This window comes from Diprion similis, chromosome 6 (assembly GCF_021155765.1).
Source record: "Diprion similis isolate iyDipSimi1 chromosome 6, iyDipSimi1.1, whole genome shotgun sequence".
NCBI lineage: Eukaryota > Metazoa > Arthropoda > Insecta > Hymenoptera > Diprionidae > Diprion > Diprion similis.
Window position 1 is genome coordinate 9,560,243 of NC_060110.1, and position 16,720 is coordinate 9,576,962.

General features: G+C 39.3%; 1 protein-coding gene across 4 annotated transcripts in view; it reads left to right on the top strand.

Annotated features, from left to right (window-relative positions):
- LOC124407069 overlaps positions 1-16,720 on the top strand; it is a 132,239-nt gene that overhangs the window by 22,649 nt on the left and 92,870 nt on the right. For 2 of the 4 annotated variants that reach the window (XM_046882886.1, XM_046882887.1), the window contains exon 1: positions 7,704-8,265. The exons of the other annotated variants lie outside the window; for them this stretch is intronic. In XM_046882886.1, coding sequence (XP_046738842.1) covers positions 8,193-8,265 — 73 coding nt within the window. In that variant the 5' untranslated portion in view covers positions 7,704-8,192. Of the gene's footprint in view, positions 1-7,703; positions 8,266-16,720 lie in introns of those variants that run through there. 4 annotated transcript variants of the gene reach the window in all.

A 16,720-nucleotide genomic window follows, 5' to 3' on the forward strand; every position in this document is an offset into this window, starting at 1 on the left:
CCTATTTCTAAAAGACATCCTATGTACCCCCGACGATAAGGGGCTCCTCCAGAATAATATTATTTCACCGTTCAAGCTGCAGGCAGCAATGAAGTATAGCAATTACATTCGTGGCGAATGGATAATTTTGTCTGTATGGTACGTATACATATGTGAAGACGCGCTTCGCGAATCCTGATATTTATTTCATGACACGATCCACTTGACCGAGTGTGATTGTAAAACTCTGCTATTAGGTATGGATTATACCTGCTCATGCTGTACCTACAACGATACGTGCGTCCCAGAATGTGTGTATTACAAAGGCGTCACGAAGAAGCATTTCGTATTTCAAGTAGCGTCTTCACGTTGCATTCGTTCGTCGTGACGTACGTAGAGCCGGTTGTATATTTGCACGTGGTGTTATACGAAGAATTATTTTAGAAAGTCTGAATTAACATCAACTGGAAGGGCAGATCATTGCCGATGCAATTTAGTATGGCATAGATCGCTCTCCGAAATCGTAGTTTGATTTACGTCACAATTCGTTTAACTATTCTGCATTTTGGTAACAAAGAATCATGCATTCTCTGACTGATAATGCAGGTGATACCTACGTCGTTCCTTCATATTTTCCTATCGTCTATTGTCACGGTATTCAAAATATAGATTAGCAATGATCAAATCTATCCCAGGAATGTTGACTTGTTTCGCTTATACGCTCAATCGGTATACGATAATCTTTTCGACCGTGCATTTTTAGTTTTCTGTGCTCGGCGTAATGATCAGTTTATCATTATTCCACGGGTCAAACCCGCTCCGTTACTTCATTCACCGTGTATGTCAATTGACAAGTAAAAATGTTTCGCGCTAAATGAGAATCGAGTGTAAAGAGTGTAGTACATGTTTTGTATAAAATGCCTCTTTGTCCGTGAACCTCAGACTAATTATTTGTAGAATTACAGCCATGGTTTCACCGGAGACGAGAGATAAGGTGGCTGGTCATAAAACAAAAATAATCTTTCTACTGCTTGTAGAAATATATAGAACGGTAAACTTAACGCAACTTTTATGCCACGAGACTCAAATTGCATGCAACGTTTTGCAACTTGTTTTCAACTGTCTCTGCCAGCAATTTTATATAGCAATAATAAAATCAGACCTTATGACACGTGGTTAAAGATTCTGAGAGATTATTGTAAAAAAAGAAACAAGAACACAAGGAAAACACCGCAAATATGCGAAAATGTATTCAAGTTTTCAAGAACCAGTTATGCCAGTTTTGTCTGATTTTCGGCAAGTTGCGGCTGACAATGAAGCGTGAAATATCAAGAGAAAGCTTTATCGGAATGTTTTATATATCCCGAACACTTGGTACCCTGGCGAACTGCAAAGCATTTCCGTAATTAGAGACGTGTTGGACAAGCTAATGAATTGAGCTACGTATGCCTCGATCTTTATTTCGGCCCCGATTAGATTACTCGGAATGTTACAGGAAGCGGACTGCATCGTGGATCTGCATGCAGATGCGGATCGAGTCTTTGACTAGCCCCGCCAGAATTGCGCAATGCTGATGGCATGTTCCGCCAGCTGCAAGACTACGTAATTCGCATTGCTCTCGCGGTGGGTTTGGGTAATTTACAATCCTCGGATCTACCTTGAGATTTCTTGAAAAACACAAAAATACGTTACCCAGCCTTATAAATTTTACAGATATTGATATAGGCGAGGTGCGATTGTACATGTGTGTGTAGATTTCCTCATACCTAAAGTAGGAGAGTGAATTTGGTTGCAACATATTAACCCATCTGCAGCCAATAGAAAACTAGGAAAAATAAATTAATCAGGACACTTATTTTTTTTAATCATTGGGAAATAATTGGTGGTGAACTATATAGAGTCGATATTTTTAGGCCGATAATCTAGTCACAATCGAATTCTACCGCAGAACTGGTAATTTCAAGGTTAAGTTTTAAACTTCGTCCAACCGCTCTTAACGAAATAATGCCTAAAAAGAGAATAAAATTTTTAGAGTAATTATGATATCCAAATAATTCATATTTAATAAAAACTTCACGTGGTTAATTTTATCCCTTATTATTAAAAAAATTTCAGAGAGCCCACTTTGCCCCCAAATTTTTTGAGAAATCAAAAATTTTCAAGGTGCCCACTTCGTCTCCAGGGGTCCACTTTGCCCCACCCTCCCTTACAATCTGCAGTATATCCGGATGTGGAGATTTAATGAAATTGGGTCGTCTAATTCGACGATAAGAGATTATTGCTGGGGTTTATTTTTAGATATACCGAGGCAAACCGTATGTGTCTGTCATCTGGAAAAGTGGTCGACGAGACTCTTCGTGGTAGAGAAATGGCACACCCATTTATCGACGTGAAAACTATATTTTCCCTGCGGCAAAGCAAAGGTCAGGGGTTACAGGTGCGGAGAGGTCAAATCAGGAGAGAAGGTCTTTCCATAAATATATATATATATATATGTATGTGTTACCTACCTGTGCAGCGTGTCTAACGCTTTTGAAGGGCACGCGAAGATCGTCCTATAGATAAAAGCAATGCGAGCCGTGCGAGTTGGTTAGCATATTTTTTTATTTCATATTCAAGTATTTTCCATAACTTTAAATACCTTGAGTACAAAAACAGGATAGATAATAATTATGTTTGAGTAATTTATGCAGAAATCTCGCAACGTAAATATTAAACATGTCGTTAACCTATCATTGCCATACTAACAAAAAAAATTAAATATATACATATATATATATATTTAAGTTTTTTTTTTTTTTTTTCTTCTATTATTATGTTTTCTTATTTAAATATATTATATGTTTATCTAGCAAACGGGCTAATTCTGTAGGTCTAGACAGATTCAGATCTTTTTTAAGAGTAAAATTTTTTTTTTTCTGTTATCGCTTCATCTTGTAAAACATTCATTTTTGTGCTTCGTCTACTCATATATTATACAACCGTCTACATTCACGGGTTCGTCTATGATTATACCGCAGGCATTTTGTTGGCTGAGCAATAAAGTCGGACTCTCTGTATATCATCAAAAAGATTTCAGAAGCGAAAATTGCTGCGCTCATTCCGACTCAGGCGAAACGGTTGTGTAGCTTTGGGGGGTGTTTTATGGCCAACGGAAGTCTTCAATCGCCGATTCTCTTGGGAAACGATTCTAGAAATCAACACTGGTAAAGAATATTAGGCGAAAATTAACTTGCGAGGTACAGGAATTTCAACAGGACTGTCAGGTATCTTTTAACTTAATTAATACACATGGGAAATCCCATCGATTATGTTAGTAACTAACTTTATACAGTTTGTCGCGTTCGGTGAGCTCCATAAATTCAATTCTTTGGAACAAATCACATGGGGTTGAGTTTTCTACAAGCTTATGCCTACAGGGAATAGGATTTGAAAATAGATAAATTATCACGGTTGATCCTTTATGCTTAGAAAGTGTCAGTATAGCTGCTGTGTATGTACGAAAAATTGTCGAAATTGTCGTAGAAATTATCTTTAGATTCACGGAAGTTGCGGCGATAATAATTTATCGATATCAGTTTCTTAAAATAGACGCGGGAAGTATTTAGTCAAAGGTGAAAAAAACTGGGCTCTAAGCTTGAGGTGAAAGAAAAAAAAATTTGATTCGAAATAATTAGATTAGATTATCAGACACGATCTGATTTGAATTATTCATGATAAAGCAGGTCCGTTTAGAATTTGGAGGAAATATAATTTGAGAGGCTTAACATTAATTCTAGGTGACGTTATTTTTTGTCTCATCAAGGCTGATGACTTCGGACTCTTCATCCGCAAAACAGGAAACAACAAATAAGATTAAAAAAAATCTCCCTTTAGAATTGACGAAAAAAATGCAGTCGCCATGAACGTGTTTTGTACAAAATTGGAAGTATCGTGACACGTGCAAAGTGTAGCCATGGGCTTTGTGGCGGAAAAATATAAGTTGATCACGTCAAAAGCATGGATCGTTACGTAACCGTTTGCATCGTGGCCGTGACCATGACCGTGAATCTGAATAGAACGGAGTTATTCTCGACTTGTTCACCGATTCTTCACCATTTCTTCATTCCAGCTGGTTTGGTATTGTTCATTGGTGCATCTTATAAATTGTGGAGCGCTAACGTGATGATAATTTACGCGTTGCGGTTGCAATTCTTTGCGAGGGACAAGTTCTGACGCTTTCGGAATCAATACTCTTCGGCAATTTACCTGGTACAGGCGTCAAAATAAGACGATTATATCGCCAGTCAATTATTCTGTGAAAGTTATTAATTGATGAATCGTATCAAGGACTCTGACGAAACTTTTATTTTTCGTGGTCATTTATGCACCAGGAATTGATGAGATTCTTGATTTGAATGTCACATCATTATAGAATATTTTATTATACCTATTTTGATTATAGTTTAAAAATTTTGGAATTATGGTATACACGTCGACAATATTTTCTAATCGATTTGTTGATAGTTCCCCACTAATGTCAATTTATTGAGCAAGGTAGTCATCATTTATGCACAAAATTTCAGAAATAAATGATTCCATCATGCAACAGTGATTACTGTAATAAAATTTTTACTATCGTGTGGATGTTTATAAAAATACACTCATAACGACGGAATTGAAAGAAAAAACTTGTTTTGTTGATATCGAGCTAGAACACGAGGTCGATATCATTTTTAAGAAATTCTTTTTCTGGCATACTTGAATCGAGGTACTCAGTAAATGAGCTGCAGGCAATTCAATTATACGTCACGATATGCATTGTAATTGTATTACGTCAAAATATTCAAAAAGCAAGCTTTATAGATTCATTGTTATAATAATTTCAGAAGTAAAGATCATCACAACCGTTTTCAGCAAATTCAACTGGCTTTGATGATGCGCCGTTTTTTCTTTTTCATATGGCAATTTTACGTAGAAATGAACCGGAGACTGAACTTTAGAAATCTGCTGAAGTGTAGGTGTTATTTATAAAACTATAGACGAAAATATCGACGGTCACTTGCATGAAAGAAGGATATTGCAAAAGTGGAAAAAAACGGAACGATCGTGATAAAAAGTAAATAGTTAATATGGCTGACCTTGATTGGTGAGCCTAAAAACTTTCCGCTCAGATGCGTTTCGAGCTCATAAATCGTTCACAAATGAATATATTTTTCTTCATGCAGTTATTCAAATGACACGAAAACTACCGGACCGATCACCTCCAAGGTTCAACCAGTTCCAAGCTAAGGAAAGCCCCGTCGAATGAGATCAAAATACAAATCCGTTTAATCGTTCTCAGGATATCATCGGACAAAGAATTTATCACAGATCTTACACATATTGAAAATTGGTGCAGGTAATCCTCCGGACCTCGTTACGTGGGGGTGTAGCGAAAACCTCGATCTCTCTTTCTGGGGTGATTTATCTTACCATTGTTCTTTTTTTCTAATTCTTGACTTTGCAAAATTTTGTAACGGAAGACTAACAATATTCCAAATCGTGAAAATATATTATACACTTTACCCTTTTACTGGATGAAAAAAGAATAAACTCATGAATCAGAGCCTGCAAAAACAATACCATAAGAAAAATCAAGACCTGAAGTTCAAGGACGGAAATTGTACCTTTGGAAGAAAAAAGGAAAAAGAGAAAAGAAAACAAAAACAAACAAACAAACAGGAACGTGAGATCGATCGACTATACCTACACAATATAGGAACCAAAGACGAAGGAAGCGCTAGAAGGTCACATTCAGATAGAGTGTTCCTTTCTTAACAGGCCCTTAGCCGGCACACATACGTAGTTATAGGCATACATGCACAAGCTGACAGGCTGTCGTCGCTCGTCGTCGACGAACGATCGAGAGAACAAATACCGCGACACATCATAACGTATCACAATATATATATACAGATAGAAAAATTAATAGAATGAGCATGGAAAGAATACTAAATTTCAGTTACAAAAATGTGCAGGTGCATGTTCGATCGAACAGTATTCATATACCTACACATACTCGATGTACCTAAACACATCTGATGACAAACGGACGAGGAGCGACGTCTAGGTTGAGGCGTGTATGTAAGCACATACGTATATGGAGAATGCAGAGGAGCTAACCGCCAGTCGAACGATACCTGCGCAGCTTTTTACCTGCGTGTCGCCCCACCACGATCCCGGTAGACGAGCCGACCGCCTCTCATACCACGAGCACAACCTCGACCCACCTGTCGTTGGGCTCAGATCGGCGGCCGCCGCCTCGTGGTTTGCTACGACGGTTTCCCCGAGGTTCCTGGGTGTCGGTTTGGACCCGTTTTGTACGTCGAGCTCGGGCCGAACGGAGCCCGACTCGATCTCGGTTCGATTTCGCCCCGATCGCCCTTCGGGCTGCTTCCCTGCTTCCTTGATTCCTGCGTTGCGTCGCCACTCCTCGGGTAGGAAAACCAACGACGCGCGACGGTAGAAGGGGCAGCGCTGGAGATGACCCTCCGGATTCCCAAGAGGAGTGCAATCGGTCGAACGAACTCCGAGTGGGAGGAACGCTCGACGCGGCGCGATTCGGTGCGATTACGATTCCATTACAACGACAACAACTCCCCCCACTAACGAGATACCCTGCAGTTATAAAGTCGTTTGAATTCGATCGAGAGAATCGAATGCAACCGGCAAACGGAAAAAAATGGACGATCTAAGTTAAATTCGATGGGTGTGAATTCGGGAGAATCGAAAGATCCTCGTATACATGAATAAACGAATGAGAAGAAAATAAATTCTCAAGTAACGAAGAGATGCATAAGTGTCAGAAGTGATACAAACGTAGAAAAAAATAACGAAAAACTCCGCTACTTAATATATATATACCTATATACCTACGACTATTCGAACACCCATTGCACCTTTCCGTATAAACCACGAGACACGAACGAGTAGTTTTATGATCGAAGAGAGCTGCCTCGGAAACGCTGATTGTGAGAGAATTGTAACCGCCTAGAACGGCAGTGCGCAGCGCGAGAGATTCGCAGTAGTAGAGATCGGCTGCGAGCAGACAGCGGCAAGTAGTCAAGGTAGACGTACGAAGAGAAGTGCGCGGTGCGTCGGTGTCGGTGTCGGACATCTGCGGGAAACCTCCTGTCTGTACTCGACGGAGGTTTGCTCCCTCCACCCCCCCCCCCACCCCCTCCACCCTCCGCCCCCACCAACACCCTCAAGCGTCGCGAGTTACGTTACCGAGTGTCGCTGCCCACCACCCCGACGACTCGAGTGCTGCGCTAGGCTATACGAGAAGTGCCAACGGCGGAAGAACGACGATTACTCGCGAGGCGTGAGACGCCGGGGAAATAACGTATTATTCCTTCGACACTCCGCCGGGGCATAAATATGATATTTGACAACATGAACGCAGTATTCGTCAAGCACCCCTCGTGACCACCGGAATCGATTGAACGTCACGATCGTACGGGTTGCATCTGTCAGCCTCCGAGGGAGGCACGTGACTTTAAGCTACTCGTGATAAGGTGGATTTTTTTTTTTGATTTTTTTAGTTTTCGTCGAGATTTATTTTTTTGAACTTTACGACGTTGTCCAAATTCGTGTGTTTATTGAGTCCTGCGGATGTTATTGCGAGACGGACAATCGTGGGGATTTAGTGGACAAGCACTTGTAACGTATATCTTCTGACGTAAGGTGACGATGACCGTTTGAAGTTTATACATATATATAGATAGGTAAAGCAGGTAAATTGGTGCTACGGGATGATAATTTTGGAAAAATCTAGTGAATTGTTTGTGTTTTTAACGTGTGACGATCTGCGGACAAGGTGAGAGATGAGAGTCGGTGATGTTGTGTGATTAGGTAGAGAAATATATAAATCAAGAACGCGTCTCGAATAGACGTTGGCTGCTGCCTCTTGCTTTGTGTGCGTAAGTGATTAGCTGTGATAAAGTGTAAATTATATAACACGGGTAAATTACGCTAGGTTGAACGTGCAATAAATAAAATCGTTTCTCGGTGGGATTTCTTTCGAGACGTGACTGTGTGGTGAAGTGGCTCGCCGTCTCGCGGTGCGGTGTGACTTTTGCGGTTTCGTATCCGTGGCATTTCAACCGTCTTAACGATATAGTGCAATTGTTCGTCAAACGGGATTTGGGAAACTGAGAAACGGATTGTGACTGTCCTGAAGTGAGGGTAGAATGAATGTGCAGATTATCATCGACGCCACTGAAATCTCGGGCATGGATCCCAAGGACCATTACGTCGTTGAGGGTAAGTCTGACTTCCATAACGACGCTATGTTTACCGCTGGTTATCGATGGATCGATCGATCGATCGATAGTCGTGAAGAATTTTCTTTGGCAGCTACTATTATTCACGTCATTTTCCTAGTAATCGTGCATCGGCCCATGGTGCATTAGCCTCGGCTTAAATTTGCATTACTACACAGTGCGCTGACGTCTTTAAAATAAAAGAAAGAAAAACAGTAATCTAAATATTTCTCTCCTCGCCCACGACACACCTTATAACTGTAACTCCTACACCAGCGCATAGCGATCGACACACGCGTCAATCTGCAATCCTCCAGAATACGTCATCATCGTAATGACCATGTTCACGTTAACGCATCATTTGTTAAGTTGATGGAGCGCGGGAAGAGTCTGGACAGATTTTAGTACGCACAGATTGATTTTCAACTTACCATCGGGTTCTTTCTAAAAATTTTCAAATAAAATACCATAATCATTATCATTATCAACTTAGAAGATGATAAAATTTTTTTTTACTCTTCATCCGTTGAGAAAATATATTTTGTTTTTATAAAATCTAACGAGAGAATGTTTACTTTTTGTAGAAGTAATTACAGAATTGATATACCTGCTCCGAAATTTATTTCTGCCTATATTTTCTGCACTAAGATAACTTGATAATCAAAGTTATTTTCAAAGCCTCACAAAATTAATATCCGAGAGCTATTTTCGAGCTCAAAAAATTTTTTAATTTAACTACAAATCTATCTGGTTCGGCGTCGAACGATCGGACCTTCTAGTTCGACTTGATTTGACCAGAAAAAACTATTAGAAGCTAAGTTTTGAATCAGCTGAATATTCGCAATTATAGTTGCATGTACTACGAAATACTGCAGGTTCTAATAACTTGACTCCACCTTATGTTTCGAAACTTGAACTGCATTTAGAGACACAATCATTTCAAAATAACGTCCATTCCTCTCGCTACAAAATTTTTTGAACAAGATAGTGATCATACTCGAAAGGAGGATAAACTTCTTAAAAGCGAACCGAGATCGGAACGATCTAAGATCCATGTCTCGAGCCAGGGTTGAAGGCCTGATAATTGACCGGCAGAAACCGCTCCGAAAATTATACGAACCTGAACGTGAAATTATACCGAACCCTTCAGCTGAAGTTACCTCGTAGTTTAACCTGAGGCAGCCAGCCCTTCGTCCTCCCGTCAATATGCCGTTTCACTCGCCGCCAATCGCGTTCGTAATTAACTAATGCATTTGGGCATTCTCTCCTAATTAAACCACTTTGGTCGCTGAGTGCAGAATACAAGCTCTCTCCAAATTCCTCAGGAACTTCTTGTTCCACCTAGGTTATCGATCGGTATATTTCTAGGCTCGAAATTTGTGCAGTCACTTGGCATTATTGCGTATTTTTATCATGCCACATATCGCCATGTTCACATATGTGCGCAAAGTACGTATAATGTATCGACGTGTTTTCATAAAAATTCGCGTATATGTTGTGAAGAAGAATTTGAAGCCACCTAATGAAACACTTGCAGATATCCATTACATTTTTTTGTTTAACCATTTGCACAGGTGATGCGAAAGTATAACTGATTGGATCATCATCGGCTCAGTCGCATCGTCGGAATATTCAAAGCTCATTATCCTACGCAAGACAAAGTTTTGCCAAAGAGAATTAAATTTTTTTTTGGTTTAAATTTAATCCTATAAAACCGAAAAAGCTCTTTGAACTCTTAAGTCGGGCAAGCGTGATATTGTATGTATATTGGGAAAATTTTCGAAATGGGCCACGCGTTTATTTTCACACTCAGTTTAGGTCTAGGGCTATTTTCAATAGAGAATCGCCGTATTTTTGGCAGATCGTATTTTAGTACAATGTTATAAACGTTCGAAAACGATCAGCGCTGCACTAGCGTTCAGCGATGTCTCAAAGCGAGCTGGTATTATAAACGGCCTGCAGAACAGCTGTTTCGTCTCTTAGCATACAAACCATGAGCTGCTTATTAAAGCCAGGTACAAATTGTTGAGCAAACTGTCAGGTTTAGCGCATATTTGACGCATCTTTATAAGTGTTTCAACACACATATTAGGAAGGACAGAGGTCACTTTGTCCGTAAGTTTGTTAAGACGATAATCCGTTGTCTGGCGTTCTATATCATACGCCTTCTATAGGGTGGGGTACAAAAATAGGAAAGACCGAAAAATCGACGGGACGAAATCCTGAAAGTCAAATAACCCGTCAATTAAAAATGTGGAAAGACTATAAATACGAAACTTGTATTGTAGAAAAATAAAAATTGGGAACCTAAATGTGTAAAAATAAATTAGACCGATTTTTTTTTTTTTTACGAGAGGGAGAATGGGTGAGTTTCCGAAGGGAAAAATATAGAATTGTGAAAATACCGAACGGTCAACAAGTCGACTTTTCGAGTGTCAGACTTCTGCCTTTTTCCAAAATTTAAGAATCCGGATTTATCAATAACGACTGACCAAGGCTCGAAGGGTCAAAATCCTGAACGCCACTGATTGTTCACATATATTCATTCTAAAGTCACCAGTTGCAGCTGATGGATGAAGTCACGCTTGTAAAGTGACACGAGGGCGCGCACGTGAATGTGAATCACGATTTAATGTAATAATGCCTTGAATAAATTGAACGTACGGAAAAAAGATGTATCGTTCAAATATCATTAGAAATAAGTGACCTGTTCCCTTGCGTTCTTTTTTTCTTTGATGACACAAACGATTGTCTAATACAATGAGGTAATCTTGATACAACTCGCATCGAGGTGACGAAGTTCTGAAATTTGTAATTTTCATGAGATTCGGTATTTTGGCCTTTCAATATCTATTTCCCTCAGGATTTCGGTCCTTTTGTATTTTGCGGATCGAAATTTGGATCCTTCTGAATTTTGATTTTCGATAAATAACTTTTTTGGTTTTTTGGCTGTTCAAATTATTAGCCGCTCTAGTGTTTTAATTTCGAAACTGTAATTTTTCTCTATCACCACAATCTGTGCTTTATTAATTCGGAATGCAGACTGTTTTGAAAATACTTTTTCGGATAAAAGAGCGTTCGGTTAAATCAACTTTAGAGAAAATACTCATTCTACTGGGTGATTTATTGAAAATCCCAATATCGGTACATTGATCATTCGTTATTTTAAAAATCTTACTTCGAAAATTTCGCGATTTTGACCAGTCAACTTTTTGATTTTTCGGAATTTTGAATCCCACCCATTCTGTATAGTTCTACATAAGAATACCGAACATGCACACTGTCACACAGACAATCCCGCATTGCAGGTTACACGGTGCTCGATACCTGAAAACCTCACGATGACTTATCCGGCCGTCGTGTATCTGAGGGCGTTTATTGTACGCGATGCGCATTGTATTCGGAGATTAGAAACCTTTCGTTTTCTTCTAATTCGCTTATTTGGCTAGTAGTATATATATATATATATATATATAAAAGCAGAGTGCAAATATAATAACGATAAAAACATACATCTACCTGTGCTGGGTATAATTCTCGATGTTGATTGAAGCACCTACATAAGAGTTAGAACAGCTTAGTTCTGAATTTTTTCTGTTTTCGAATCTCGTTCGTAATGCTGCACAAACGATCACTAGCTACAATATTGTAAAATCTTATCGCGGCGGTGGGTGATGGAAACGGGACAAAAATTACTTGACATTGATATGCATCGTCACAGCTTTTATTAGTTTTGTGTTGCAACTATGTATACATTTTATCTCACTACAAGCGGATCGCAAAATATTCCAGCTTGCTGCTAATAACGCGTGCAAATATTATCGCGCTCACGTTATCCGATATTTTTATCGCGTTTAGCGCCGAATTATTGTTTGATCGAGATATTTCTGTATCCGATGGACCTTCGGAGTTCTTATTTTGAGACGAAAAAATTAAACCTCTCCACGTGTACAGTACATGCAGATTTATTTTAAGTTTGTAAAGAATTTTTTTTCAAGACCGTCGTGTTACCTCGAGTTCTTTTCTTCGGTCAAGATTCCGGTGATACGATTTCTCGCATAGTTGACACAAATTTTTTCAATTTGTAAAGAAACCTAAACATTTAAGAAATCATTTGGATTCCGCTGTAATTGCTGATACATGTTTTTAGGAACGAAGTCGTTAACGGAAATTAGAATATTTTATTATCATTAATAAGATCCATTACATTGTACAGGGAGAAGATGGTGCCGTGCATTTGCCAATGAAATCACCGTGTCTAATAATTAACCCTATAATTTCACAGTGCACAAGAGCTGATCAGCCGCGAACTATATCTAAAATCCGATGCGTTATACGTTACGTATTCAAAGTGTAAGTTGCACAGCGAAGCATCTCGAATGTGCCTAGCTGTACATGTACATACATACCTATATACTTGACTTATGCAGCCGGTTAAATATGGCCGTGGTGACGCGGATCTCTTCGAATTTAAATCCAAACACGTCCTTTGAATCGCGCGACTCTTCCGATGCATCAGCCTTTGCCATGCATGTTGCATGCCCGATACGAATAGATACGCACGAATATGAGGCGAAACCGAATGCGTAGATTCAATTTCCGGCAATATTTATTCTATATCAAATGCGTAATAGATCATGGACAATTGAATAATCGACAAAATTACTCTCTTCATGCTTCGGCGAGTGAAACCCGGAATCGGCAGACGTTGGCCGAGTGCAATGAACTTGACCCAAATTTTTCACCACCGTTTCACGAACAGCAATCAACCTGAAATTGTATTTCGACTCAAGCGTAACGCAATTTGCAGCCGTTGAATGAATTGACTGCGCTGCTGCTGCAGCTTTAATTGCTCGTTAACCTGAGACTGAAGTTTTATATCTGGATTTTATAAATCCTCGTAATTTTCTGAGTGACATTGTTTTTTTGCAGGCCTCTCGTGTCAAGTAACACCCATTTATTTATCCCCATTTCTCACTTTTTACTCCGCACGTGTAAATAATTTTTATTCCCTTTACTTTCCGTTTCTTTGTAATTTTATTATTCTCACCTGTGATCATTAATGATTTTTTACCCGCCTGAAACAATATTTGCTTAAGAATGTTGGAACATAATTATGTTGTTACGTACTTGTTGAAATACGATACGTGAGTAATATGTTATGGCACGAGTACTACTTGAGATAATGATCGATGAAGAATATATCGGCTAGTGTTGAAAGCAAATGTGGATTGAACTTGAAAAAGAAAATCAACAAGTGAACATCGCTTTTTCGATCGTGACGGGTTCTTTGTAACCGCATATGGATCTGAATAAAAGGCCTCTGCCAGTTAAATTCGACTTATTACTAGCATCTTTAAATATAGCATCGATTACTCAGGTTGTATTAGATTCAGAGTGGCATAATGGTACCTTTTTTTTTAATATTCCAGTACCGAAGACAGCTATAATTTTTGTCAGATCGTGAGAACGATACAGTGAATAAGATTTCCACTTATTCCTATTTTCCAGAATACCAATTTTTCGTCGACAATTTTGGAAATAAATTTACATTTCAATAGATAATTGCGCATGTTTTCTACGCAGTTGTATTTTTCCACAATTACATACGAATCGTGGAAGCTGCAGGCTGTTTTTGATAAATATACTCGTACATACATAGAATAGAGATAAATTTAGCTCATATTAGAATTGCTCGTAATTATTCTCAACTCTGGTACATACGAACGACGACTCACTCGTTGTTCATTTCTATCTTACAATTAGCTAGCTGTGGCCTTAAGATTTAATGCGCCGATTGGCATTATACGCGATTGTTTTTTCTTTCCTATTTTCATTCAGTCGACGCCACGTTCTCTAGACATTCTGATACTTATTATTATTCCGTCACGGACTCGCCAGCCGCGGTAATATGGTTAATAATAATTAACGTATCGGTCGAACATACAGCGATAACCGAACTAAACAACATATCGCCGTGTAAGGAATGACGAACCGATGACTTCTAGAAGGATCGAAATAACCGAACAGCAAACGGATGTCTACCATCACTCTTGCCTCTTCTCGCTCGTCTTTCATCCAGGCAAATGTAATTTCCTATACAAAATCGTTGGACCCACTCTGAGGGCCCAAAGTGAAGACGCATTAAGACCCCGCGCTTCCTTTGATATCATATGTAACACACGTTTCTTCAATTATCCCAATTGCTATCAGTTATTTTTGGCGCCACGCCGACGCTTCGTGAAACTTAAAATTGTCAGATATTGTCGAGAATTGCCTTGGACGAAATACCGTAATTGTTCAAGAGGCTCGGCTTGACCTCCATACCTTGGATTGAATCTGACCGGCTTCTCTCGGTGGACAAAAACTAAAAATTCATTCATCTTCTTCCTACATTTACGTTCAGATATATACAGAGTGAATTCCTAATTCCTGAATCCAATCCGAAAGTAACCGTTTGCCAAGGTGACCAACTGTCTCTAACCTCAAAATTTTTTTGTCGTCTAAATTTTTGTTGGTTGGTCATACTGGTAAACAGTTGCTTCCGAATTGTGACGCGTGCGCATTAAATTTTAGCAGACGACGGACCATGCAGTCGTTAAGAATTCTCTTCAGCGTGTCACTGACCGAATAATTTAGCAAATGAGCGTCGAAAACATCTATCAGCATAATGGTGTATAACCGAAGGTCGTGGTCGCCGTTACCGTATAGAAAAAATTACCTTCACGTATCTTATACAATATTTCAAATTTTTTACCTACACTCGTAGAGATAATTCTCGTACGCAAGTGAAAACATGAACGAGTGACGTTTTGTGTGTAGAGGATTATAATACGAACGGTCTTAGTTTTTATCTCTAAGACTCTCACCAAATTGCGATATGGTTGATCAAGATGCTGCGCGTCTCTGTGCGCGTGCCATCAGGGATTTCTAACCAGACCTAAAACTGAAAACTCCAGCCTCTGGAATGATTAGTCCGTATATAACTATAAAGTGAAGCGTCGCAGATGCAGTTGGACTGACCATACCAAGTCATGTCATTTATTCCGAGGTGGTTCGTTAATCGCTCATATTCGTCTCGCGGTTCAGCGATGAGTGAGTGTCCATGCAAATTTCGATTGGGAAAATTCAGAATTTTTTTGGGGATGTGTATAAAAACTTGAGCAGAAAAGGTGAAACGTCGGGAAAGCAATAGTCCATGGATTTCTTATGACAAATCGTGTAAAGAATAGTTCTCAAAACATTTCAGATGAAAGTCTCACAGCGGTTAATAATCCTGCGCGAAGATAAAAAGAACAGACATGGATTCTCACTATAATATATGTAATTATATCCCAAGTACAGATTATTGGCTCCACGTGGCCGCGTTTCTTGCGAATTACAATGTACCTGATTCTTTTCTTCTCTTTTTCAAACTATGTCAGCTGCAACGTGCAACGCGAATCACTGAACCGTCTTACTTCATTCTTTCGACTTGCAAGGATTATGAATCTAGGTGTGTTTACTACTGAACATTAGATACGGTTCAGAAATATTATATAAACGTCTTCTGCGAAAGAAATAATATCTTTGTCAGTAAAAGACTGTAGGAATGTAGGACGAGGCAGTAACCGTATAGAGTTGGTAAAGTGTAGAGACTAGAGACTAGAGACTGGAGACTGGAGACTAGAGACTAGAGATCTTTTGATGTCATCTACATTACTTCTCTCGGTTTTACACTCTGGTAAAGTTTATTTCTAAATTGCTTTTGGAGAAGTTTATTTCACATCCTGATTGAATTATTACTGAAACAAATTATTTATCCGTAAATACTAGACTGAAACCCTCGGTCAACGTATGTGGAAATATACCTTAAACAAGGCTTGGTTTTTGCGTTCTCATTGATACGGTAAAGTGTGCAGTCAGTTACTGTACTCGAATGTTTCTCTACACTGTAATAGTAAATAATTATACACTACAATTCATAAACTAAAAAATATATCGAGCTTGACTTGGAACATCGCACCGCATGTTGTGTCAGGCGCATGTATGACTTACTTCCGATTCCGATACCGATCGTCAATTAGTCAAGGTTGTAATTATACGCCGAGGTCTGGCAAGCTGCTGCACGTATAGAACCCGGAGGACGCGTACGTGGTCACCATGTGTCGAATATTGGTGTACATACGCGCGCCTCTTCGAGTATGTGTAAATGCAAATTCTGCTCGTCGCAAATTACAGAATTTCATGAAATATTTTTGCACCCTCAGCCTCGACCGCACAGTGGTAACCTTTGAAACAGGCGAATCTCCTCGGCCTGACATTAGAACTCACACTTGAATGGTTAGACGTACGCGTGTACGCCATCACGGTATAATTGCTCGTTATTTTGCTTAATTAGTCTCTGTATGTGTAAACAACGAGCTTCGTGACGCACGCATTATTATACTTCTTCCGTTGTGATACTTCTGAGTCAC